This window comes from Zootoca vivipara, chromosome 12, assembly GCF_963506605.1.
Source record: "Zootoca vivipara chromosome 12, rZooViv1.1, whole genome shotgun sequence".
In the NCBI taxonomy this organism is placed as follows: domain Eukaryota; kingdom Metazoa; phylum Chordata; class Lepidosauria; order Squamata; family Lacertidae; genus Zootoca; species Zootoca vivipara.
The window spans coordinates 59,187,880-59,198,450 of NC_083287.1; the positions used below are offsets into that span (position 1 = coordinate 59,187,880).

The window sequence follows — 10,571 nt, forward strand, 5'->3', positions numbered from 1 at the left end:
GCGCGGGCGCGCGCGCGCGGGGAGGATTCTGGTAGCTGTAGTCCCAGCCCGGGCCGGAGAGGAAGGAGGGCGGCTGCCTCCAGCCCCGCCGGGGTCCCAGACAGAGAGCCATGCAGAAATACGAGAAGCTGGAGAAGATCGGAGAGGGTGAGCGGGGGGGGGAGGGGGCGTGCAACCGGGAAGGGGGGGCGTGCAAGCGGAAGCAGGAGGTGGCGATGCTGGGGGCTTCTCCTGGAGAGGTTTGGGTCGGGGGGGGGGCGCGAGGAGAGGTCTGCTTTGAGCATGGGAGGGGCGCCTTCGGCATGCATGCAATAACACACACAAAAAAACCTGGAGGAAATTGGGGGGTGTCTGGTGCAGGCTGGCCGCGGAGGGAGGGGGGTTCAGCGGCAGGAATCCTGGCCACGGGGGGGGGGGCTCCTCTGCAGGGCTGGGGTCGGGGAGCCGCCCCTGCAAAGCGCTGGGCCTGAGGCTGCCGCCCCTTTTGTGTCTCCCCTGTTTCCACCCCCCCACCCCCCAAAAGGCACCTACGGGACGGTGTTCAAGGCCAAGAACCGGGAGACGCACGAGATCGTGGCGCTGAAGAGGGTGCGGCTGGATGACGACGACGAGGTGCGGGACCCCCGGGACACCCCCCCCCCCGGCTCCGTATCGCCTGCCCTGCGCCGCCCTTGGAAGCCCTTGGGACTACAGTTCCCATCATCCCCGGCCCGCCTGGTCAAGGGCGAGGGATTGTGGGAGTTGTAGTCCCGCCCTTCTTGCAGATGCTGCCGGTGGGGTGGGTGGCGCCTCGGTCCTTCTGCATTCCAAGCAGCTGCTCTTCCCCCTAAGAAAGGAGAGTGGGGTGCTGAGCGGAGCGGGGGGGGCAAAGCGGCCCCAGACTCCTGGGATTTGCATCCTAAGGGACCCCCTCCAGGGTGGTGTTTTCTGACAGCTGCATTCTGCAATACAGTGGTACCTCGGTTTATGAACACAATTGGTTCTGGAAGTTGTTCATAAACTGAAGCGTTCATAAACTGAAGCAAACTTTCCCATTGAAAGTAATGGAGAGTGAATTAATCCGTTCCAGATGGGTCCGCGGCATTCGTAAACTGAAAATTCGTAAACCGAGGTGTTCACAAACCAAGGTTCCACCGTAATAATGTCTCGGCGGTGGGTTTCAACTGGGCTGTCCAAACATCCTTCTGCTTTGCTGGTGGTTCGATGATGCTTGGCCCCTTAGCCCAATGAAAGCGGGGGGAGGGGGGCAAGGGAGAATAAAATGGAGCATTTGCAGTAAGAAAAGTGTCAGGATCCCAGCAGGAAGTTGCCAGGAAGTTCCTTGACTGGAAAGGAAGCAGAACCCCGGAATATTTGCAGGAGCAAAGAGCACTGGGCTTGGGGGATCACGTTTAAGCACCCCAATAGCATCCTAAATGCTCAGCATAGGGGGCGGAGCCTAATGCTGTCTGACAAGGGACCCCCCCACACATGCTCCCCGCATTGCACTTGGCAGAGCAGCCTCGCCCTCCAGGTTCGGGGCAGGCTTCTGTGAAGAGTTCCCAGTTCCCTTGTTAGTGCCCAAGCTCCCTTAGTTGGGAGCCATAGGTGGGCGGATTCCCTGTCTTCCAAGGGGTCCTTTCTCCCCTCCTTGCCTGCCCATTGTGAATGAATCTGGGGGTGGGGTGGGGTGGGGTTGAGGCCAGCAGTGCCCCCGTGACCCTGTCCCCTCCCTCCTCTTCCAGGGGGTCCCCAGCTCTGCCCTGCGGGAGATCTGCCTCCTGAAAGAGTTGAAGCACAAGAACATCGTCAGGTGAGCCGGTTGGGGGGCTAAGGCTCAGCTCTGGGGCACGCCATGGGGTGGAGAAGGGCAGGGGGCCTTTTCAGAGCTTATTCCTTGCACTTAAAGACCACCTTTTCCTTTCCAAGAAGCTCAAGGTGGTGCAAATGGATCTGCTCATTAAATTCCCCAAAACAACCCTGCGAGGTAGGTTAGTCTGAGAGACAGGGGCTGCCCCCCCCCCAAGTGACCCAGTGAGCTTCATGGCCGAGTGAGGGGATTTGAACCCGGGGGGTCCCAGTAAAATGCTCTAACCACTGCACCACACTGCCTCTGAAAGAATCCACACCATGGATTTGGGGAGGTGCTCCCTCATTTTGGGGGTTCAGCTTCCAGGGCTGACTCTGGGCTGGAAGCTCTGGGTGCGAACGAGGAGCTTGAGACCCTGTCTGCATCTCTCATTTCCCACATGGAATCCTGCCTGTGTCATTTAGGCCAGTCACAAAGAGAATCATTGAATTGTAGAGTTGGAAGGGACTCCAGGAATCATCTAGTCCACCCCCTGCAAGGCAGGAATCTCAGCTGAAGCCCCCAACCTCTGCTTGAAAACCTCCAAGGAAAGCGAGCCCCCCCCCAAGCGAGGCCGTTCCCCTGTCAAGTCAAACAGCTCTGACTGTCCGAACATTTCCCCCTGTGTCTCTAGTCAGAATCTCCTTTCCTGCAACTTGAAGCCATGGGTTCAAGTCCTAACCTCCAGAGCAGGAGAAAACAAGTTTCTTCCATCTTCCTTGTGACGGCCCTTGAGATATTTGAAGATGGCTCTCCTATCTCCTCACATCCCCAGCTCCTTCAACTGCTCCTCATCAGGCTTAGCTTCCAGACCCCTGATCGTCTTGGTCGCCCTCCTCTGCCCACCTTCCAGCTTGTCCACATCCTTCCTAAATTAGAATCATAGAATCGTAGAGTTGGAAGAGACCACAAGGGCCATCCAGTCCAACCCCCTGCCAAGCAGGAAACACCATCAAAGCATTCTTGACATATGGCTGTCAAGCCTCTGCTTAAAGACCTCCAAAGAAGGAGACTCCACCACACTCCTTGGTAGCAAATTCCACTGTCGGACAGCTCTTACTGTCAGGAAGTTCTTCCTAATGTTTAGGTGGAATCTTCTTTCTTGTAGTTTGAATCCATTGCTCCGTGTCCGCTTCTCTGGAGCAGCAGAAAGCAACCTTTCTCCCTCCTCTATATGACATCCTTTTATATATTTGAACATGGCTATCATTGTTCTGCCCCAAACTGGACACAGGATTCCAGGTGTTTGTCTGACCAAGGCAGAAGAGAGCCGGACTCTGACTTCCCTTCATCTGGACACTAGACTTCTGTGGATGCAGCCGAGAATAGCATTAAGGGTTGTTTTTTTGGCTGCTGCTGCATCACATGGTTGACTCAAGTTAAGCTTGTGGTCCACTAAGACCCCTAGATCCTTTTCACCTGCCAGGTATCCCCCATCCTGCATTTATTCCCCGCCCTTTTCATCCAAGGAGCTGAAGCCTGTGATTCTCCCCCTCCTCATTTAACCCCCACAACAATCCTGTGAGGTAGGTTAGGCTGAGAGGGAGTGAGCCAAGCTTGCACCATTCACTGGAGCCCCTGTTTTCTCTCCCCCCCCCCCAGGTTGCACGACGTCCTCCATAGTGACAAGAAGCTCACTCTGGTCTTTGAGTTCTGTGACCAGGTAAGGGATGGGGTATAAATTGGGCTCAGCTTTTGCAGGAAGAGCCCTGCAGTGCTGGCTCAGTCCCAAGGGAGACCCCTCTAGCTCAGCCTCCTGTTCCCCCCGTGCCCCCCAGGGAAGCCCACGAGCAGGAGCAGAGGACAGGATCCTGCAGGGCTCTCCCTCGGTTCTCCTGTGTGGCGAGAGAGAGGGAGCAAGCAAGGGGAGCTGGGCCTGGGCATCTGGGGGTCCCCTCTGCATCCTGCAAATTTGGGGGTGCCTCTTCCTGGGAGAGCAGCCTGTTTGGGGGTCTCCTGGTCCTGCTGCTGACCCCCTGCCTCCCCCTCCTGCTTTCTGCTCCCCCCAGGATCTGAAGAAGTACTTTGACAGCTGCAATGGGGATCTGGACCCCGAGATTGTGAAGGTGAGGACGGCCCTGGCGAGGGGCTGGGTGGAGGGGTGAGGGCAGGCGTCATTGTGGGGTGGGGGGCAGCTGGTGCTCCGCCCGCCCTCCCATGGCCAGGCTTGGCGTCCTCATGCCAGCCTCTCTCTCTCCCCGCAGTCCTTCATGTACCAGCTGCTGAAAGGTTTGGGGTTCTGCCACAGCCGGAATGTCCTGCACAGGGACCTCAAGCCCCAGAACCTCCTGATCAACCGGGTGAGTTTTGGGGGGCCACATTGGGCAGGCGGGGGGGGGAGTTTAGGGGGCAAGACCCAGCGTGGCTCCTACAAAGGGAAGGCATGCCTAGTCCACCTTTCCAGAGGTGGGGGAGACCTGGGAGGGGCTGTGCCCTTGGACTTCCCAAAGGTTTCTGAGCGAGTCCCTTGCCAAAGGCTTATGGGATGTCACCTTAGCTGTGTTGGGTTGGATGACCTCTGGGGTGCCTTCCCACTCTGAAGAACAGGAAGCGAGGGGGGGGGAAGCAAACAGGCCCTTCTCCCAAGGGAGGAAGGTAAAAAGTCCCAGGATTTGGTGCTTTCCAGCGAGTTCATAAAAAATAGGAGGTTTGGGATGAGCAGCAAAGGGGCCAGATCTGCCCCCCATCCCACGTGGTTTAGGGGAGTCAAGCGGCAAGGGACCTCCAGGTCTAGGGAACATTTGGTACCTTCAGGCCCCGTCGGTGTGGATGCCCCTGGGATTTTTTCCTTCCTTCCCTGCGGCGGGGGCAATGTTGCCCCTGGGCTAGCTCTTCCTCCTCCGCTGACCACCTACCTTTGCCAACAGAACGGGGAGCTGAAGCTGGCAGACTTCGGGCTGGCGAGGGCTTTCGGGATCCCCGTGCGCTGCTACTCGGCCGAGGTGAGGAGCAGGGCTGGGTGGGCAGTGCCCGTCCGTTGGCACAGGGAACTGCGTGACCTGCCCCCTTCCCTCCCTTCCTTGCCCCTCCTCTGGGCCACTTGCTCTGCAGACCCTCCAAGTCTTTTCCAGGGACGTTCCTGATTTAGAGAAGCCGTCCCGGTTTCCTGATTTGATCCCAGAATGTCCCACTTTTCCTTAGGGTGCCCCTATTTTCATTGGAGAAATGTTGGAGGGTGTGGAGTTATCTGACCCCTGAGCTGTCTGAAGGCAATCCAGTATAAAGAAGTTTTTTTTTAAACGATGAAATGATGCCTTATGAGGAACGGCTTAGGGAGCTGGGTATGTTTAGCCTGGAGAAGAGAAGGTTAAGGGGTGATATGATAGCCATGTTCAAATATATGAAAGGAGGTCATATGGAGGAGGGAGAAAGGTTGTTTTCTGCTGCTCCAGAGAAGCAGACACGGAGCAATGGATTCAAACTTCAAGAAAGAAGATTCCACCTAAACATTAGGAAGAACTTCCTGACAGTAAGAGCTGTTTGGCAGTGGAATTTGCTACCAAGGAGTGTGGTGGAGTCTCCTTCTTTGGAGGTCTTGAAGCGGAGGCTTGACAGGCATATGTCAAGAATGCTTTGATGGTGTTTCCTGCTTGGCAGGGGGTTGGACTGGATGGCCCTTGTGGTCTCTTCCAACTCTATGATTCTATATTTTTATATATGTGGGAGGCTGCCCAGAGTGGCTGTGGAAACCCAGTAAGACGTGTGGGGTATAAATTGGAAAGTTATCATTATGGAATGGGACGTCCCTATTTTCTTTGGAGAAAGGATGGAGGGTATGGCTCTGGCCCCTGCCGCCGTGCCCACTAGCATGACATTGCAGACCATTGGGTCCATCTAGCTCAGGACTGCCAGCGCTGACCGGCAGCAGGAGCTCCCTGGAATTTCAGATTTCTTCCAACCTGTGACCTTCTTCTCTGATTTTCCTTCCACTCCCTGATTCCTGCATTGCAGGGGGTTGGACTAGATGCCCCTTGGGGGTCCCTTCCAATGCTCTGATTCTCCCTGCTGCCCCACAGGTGGTGACGCTCTGGTACCGCCCCCCGGACGTCCTCTTTGGGGCCAAACTCTACTCCACCTCCATAGACATGTGGTCCGCTGGCTGCATCTTTGCAGGTAAGGGGGTGGGCTTTGGCACTGGAGGTGGGCAGAGGGGGGTGGGCTTGGGCTCTGGGGTGCCACTGACCTCTTCCTCTCTCTTCCCCCCCCCCCAACAACCCAGAGCTGGCCAATGCTGGGCGCCCCCTCTTCCCAGGAAATGACGTGGATGACCAGCTGAAGCGGATCTTCCGATATCCTTGGTGCTTGGCATTGCAAGGGGATGGGGGGAGGCCAGTTGGGACTGAATTTCAGGGGGTTGGACTAGATGACCCCTGGGGGTCCCTTCCAACTCTGATTCCATGGTTCTGACTAGGGAAATTCCCCACTGGAGTAGAAATCATATAGCGAACAGATGGAAAGCTCTTCAATCTGAGCAGGCTGAAAGCAAAGCGTAAGGTTCCTGTAACTTCCGCCATAGAGCTTCAGTATGCTGATGTCAACGTAGTGTGCGCATGCTCAGAGGATGACCTCCAAACCATCCTAAATATCTTTGCAGAAGCTTACGAAAAGCTTGGCCTATCGCTCCACATCCAAAAAACCAAAGTGCTGCATCAACAAACACAAAACAACCCCTCTGCAGCGCCACAAATCCAACTCAATGGTGTAACGCTGGAAAATGTTGGTCACTTTTCCTACCTGGGCAGATACCTTTCCACAAGGGCCAACATTGATGCCAAAATCCTCTGCGAGTGCAGCTTTCTCCCAATTGAAGTGCAGAGTGTTTGAGGACCGGGACATTCTCAGGGAAAACAAAATGCTTGTTTACAAAGCTATTGTACTACCAACCTTACTGTATGCGCATGAAACATGGACTACTTATAAACGCCATCTCCAACTCCTCAAAAGATTCCATCAACGGTGTCTCCGAAATTTTTTACACATCACTTGGGAAGACAGGCGAACTAATACCAGTGTCCTGGAAGAAGCAAAGATCACCAGTGTTGAAGCAATGATTCTTCAACATCAACTTCGTTGGACTGGTCATGTTGAGCGGATGCCTGATGATCGTCTTCCAAAGCAACTACTCTATTCGGAACTTAAAAATGGAAAGCGTAATGCTGGTGGTCAACAAAAGAGGTTTAAAGACTCTCTCAAGGCAATTTTTTTAAAATGTAGTGTAAACACCAACAACTGTGAGACACTGGCCTGCGAGCGCTCCAGTTGGAGAACAGCCTTTCCCAAAGGTGTCATGGACTTTGAAGACACTCGAACTCAGGACGCAAGGGAGAAACAAGCTAAGAGGAAGGCACACTTGGCAAATCCACAACTCCTGCCCGGAAACCAATGTCCCCACTGTGGAAGGACGTGTGGATCCAGAATTGGCCTCCACAGTCACTTACGGACTCACTGTTAAGACCATGTTCATGGAAGACAATCTTACTCGGCTACGAGGGATCGGAAAAGAAAAGGGAAAGCCGAGCAAAGCTGTGATTGGCCAGCTGGGGACCTGTGGCTGTATTGGGGTGGTGTGGTGGAGAAGGTGTGGATCCAGCACTCTTGCCCTGGGCACCTGTTTCATAGCTGCACAAGTGAGCAGGGATGGGTTTTGCAGAATCGTGGCGTTGGAAGCATATCTGAGGGTCATCTAGTCCAACCCCCTGCAACCGCCTCCCATCTTAGACAGGCGTCAGGCAGAAGCGCCGCCCCTCTTCCTTTCCTTTGAGCAAGTGCAGAGTTCTGGACACGCAGGCCTTTGCACTGAGGTTAGACTAGATGACCCCAGGGACCCTTCCAGTTCTATGATTCTGGGATTCTATGGGGGTGTTGGGAGGGACACACGGGGGGGAGTTGGCTGGCTGCTCCATGGGGGGGGGGGATTAGATGCAGAGGGGTCTTCCAGTTGGCAAGGGAACCGCCTCCTTCAAGACGGGGGTCCTTAACTCTTCCCTCCACGCTGCTGGGGACTCCGACCGAGGAGCAGTGGCCGGGGATGACCAAACTCCCAGACTACAAGGTGAGAAGACCCTTCCCCTCCCCTCCATCTCCCTCCTGGGTGGTGGGACCCCCACCCCCCGCCCCTTGCACACCTCACCTGCTTTCTCTCCCCACCCCCCAGCCATATCCCATGTATCCTGCGACGACTTCCCTCGTCAATGTGGTGCCCAAGCTGAACACGACCGGACGGGACCTGCTCCAGGTGAGTGCTTCTCCCCCCCCTCCTTGCGTGTTCCCTTTTGGGCTGCCCAGCCCTTGCCCCCCCCCATGAACGGAGCTTCCTGCAGGGGGTTGGAAAGGGGTCTCTCCCCGGCGATCCCACTGGCATCTCTCTTCGCCTTCGTTGGAGCTTTTTCTGCTGAGATCCTTTAGCTCCTGCTTTGAGGGGGTTGGATTGGATGACCTTTGGGGGACCCTTTCCAATTCCATGATTCCTCAAAGGGTGGCGGCCTCTCCTTCCATCTAGGGCTTTCCACAGAATTTGGGCGGCCATCCCTGAGGGATCCTTCACCCGAGATTCCTGCCTTGCAGGGGGCTGGGCTGGATGACCCTTGGGGGTCCCATGACTCTGTGAGCTCTCCCTCTTTCTTTGCCTCCCCAGAACCTGTTGAAGTGCAACCCAGTGCACCGGATCTCCGCAGAGGATGCCCTCCAGCACCCCTACTTCACGGATTTCTGCCCCCCCTAAGGGCCGGCGTTTGTGTGTGTCTGGTGTGGCCAAAGGGTGGGGGGGCGCATGCAGCCTCCCCCCCCCAACCGCCAACTTACCAGTCCCCCTGCTGGAACTGCTGGTGCTGTAATCCTCACGGGACCATTTGGGATATTGGGGCGGGGGGCTGGCCTGGTTCCCCCCTTTTCCTCTTCCCTCCTCCCCCCCTTGCCTGCCCCCCCAGTGCCCTCTAGTGGGGGCCCTGAGTAGCCCTGGAGGACTCAGACATCTGTCTCACCCATGTGACTCTTTCATGACTCCTATAAAGCTCTTCTTTTTCTCTTTCTCTTTCTATTTCTTTCTCTCATCTGTCCCCCGACACCCCCCCCAGCCCCATTCTCTGTGCCCTTGGCTGGGCAGGGGGGCTCCCTCCCCTCCTTCATGGGGCCCCAGTGGAGAGGCAGCCAGAACAGGTGTGTGCGTGTGTGTTCCCCCTGGGTGGGGGGTGGGGAGACTTTGCTTTGCCCCCTCCCATCTCCAGTGTCACCCTTGGGTGTCAGAGGAGAGAGAAGGAAGCTCTGTCTGGAGGGGGAGCGTTAATGGGGAGAGGGGAAGAGAAGAAAGGCTGTGGTACTGGATCAGGCCCATGGCTCATCAGGTCCAGCATCCTATTCTTGCCTTGGCCAACTAACCCTCAGAACCTAGGGGTCCAGATAGACTGCACCTGGTCCTGGAGGTTCCACACAAACATCAGAAGGGCCTGAGTTACAGGATGAGGCCAAAGATAGACTGCATCTGGTCTGGCCTCTTCTGGGAAACCAGCAAGCAGGATTCAAACACAAGAGCAGCTCTGGGCCAGAAGCCTTGGATTGCCGTCTCCTCCACCAGCTGGACTTCCAAAAGCCGATTGAACAAATTCATGGAGAAGGCAGCTATGGACGACTACTAGCCATTATTATTATTATTATTATTATTATTATTATTATTATTATTATTATTATTATACCACCCTTCAGTTGTAGTCTGCCTCCAAAGTTGGAAGGAGCAAGCGCTGTGCATTGCACTTGTTGGGAACCCAAGGAGGAGAGAGCTGCCTGTGGGTTCGAATCCCGCTTGCAGGATTCCCATCGTGAGCACCTGGGCGGCCCCTGGGAGAAGAGGCGGCTGGACTGGATGCGCCAGACTCTGACCATGGATTCCCCGTGACGTTGCCCAACCCTCTCCTAATGGCCTCCGGGTTTGGTGGCCCTCCCTGCCTCCTGTGGGAGGAGGTTCCACAGATTAACTCTGCAATTGTGTGAGGGGTGACCGCCTTTTCTCTCCCGAATCTTCCACCTTCATGGGATTTCGTGTGACGAGAGAGGGAGGGAAGCTTTCCTCTCTCCGCGTTCTCCTTGCTGTGTATAATTTCATAAACTTCTCTCGCGTCACGTGGATTCTCCTTCCTTGGAGGCAGGATGCCCGGGATTCTTCAGCTGAGATTCCTTCCTTGCAGGGGGTTGGACTAGATGTCCCTTGGGGGTCCCTTCCAACTCTACAATTTGATTCCCTTGCCTTTTCTCTCAGCTAACCCCCCCCTCCCAAGCTGTCAGACTGACCCCCAACTCCCCCCCCCATGCCTCACTTTTTTCTGTGGACTCGATCTCAGTTCACACACAAACCCCCAAAGCGCAACACAGACCCAGAGCGGCCCCCCCTGCCCCGCCCCGTTTGACGCAGCAAGTTGGCATAGCCAAGAGGCTCTTTAATGGTACACAGGGCAAAAAGGTTGGGGTGGGGTTGGGGGTCACACGGAGGTACAAGGGAGGTCAGCAGCGTAAGGTGGGGGGCGGCAAGCACAGACAACACTCAGACACAGATAACAGGAGCCGACGGACAGACAGGTGTTCATGCAGGTGAGCTGTCACTGACCTAGAGATTCCCTCCTCCAGTGCCCACCTGGCTGGGGAGGGGGGAGACTACAGGGTCTTTTCCACAAGGCCCCCCATCCTTCCTGAATTTGGGGTGGAAGGACTGACCGTAGCCCCCCCCCCTACAAATAACCACATCCTGCAGAGCGTC

General features: G+C 55.8%; 1 protein-coding gene across 1 annotated transcript; it reads left to right on the plus strand.

The window, feature by feature from the left end:
* Positions 1-15: 15 nt before the first annotated feature.
* On the plus strand, positions 16-8,854 carry CDK5 (cyclin dependent kinase 5). The gene is made up of 12 exons (XM_035130232.2): positions 16-147; positions 524-612; positions 1,725-1,792; positions 3,431-3,491; positions 3,838-3,894; positions 4,033-4,128; positions 4,696-4,770; positions 5,845-5,941; positions 6,048-6,117; positions 7,820-7,880; positions 7,983-8,063; positions 8,463-8,854. The coding sequence occupies exons 1-12, from the start codon at positions 111-113 to the stop codon at positions 8,547-8,549; spliced, it is 879 nt and encodes a 292-aa protein (XP_034986123.1). The 5' UTR covers positions 16-110; the 3' UTR covers positions 8,550-8,854.
* The last annotated feature ends 1,717 nt before the right edge of the window (positions 8,855-10,571 follow it).

What these genes read in the sequence shown, in the direction of transcription:
- CDK5 (XM_035130232.2), top strand. Translation starts at nt 111, where the DNA reads ATGCAGAAATACGAGAAGCTGGAGAAGATCGGAGAGG. An exon ending in GCTGGAGAAGATCGGAGAGG is followed by an intron (nt 148 to 523) that starts GTGAGCGGGGGG and finishes ACCCCCCAAAAG; the next exon opens with GCACCTACGGGACGGTGTTC. An exon ending in TGGACCCCGAGATTGTGAAG is followed by an intron (nt 3,895 to 4,032) that starts GTGAGGACGGCC and finishes CTCTCCCCGCAG; the next exon opens with TCCTTCATGTACCAGCTGCT.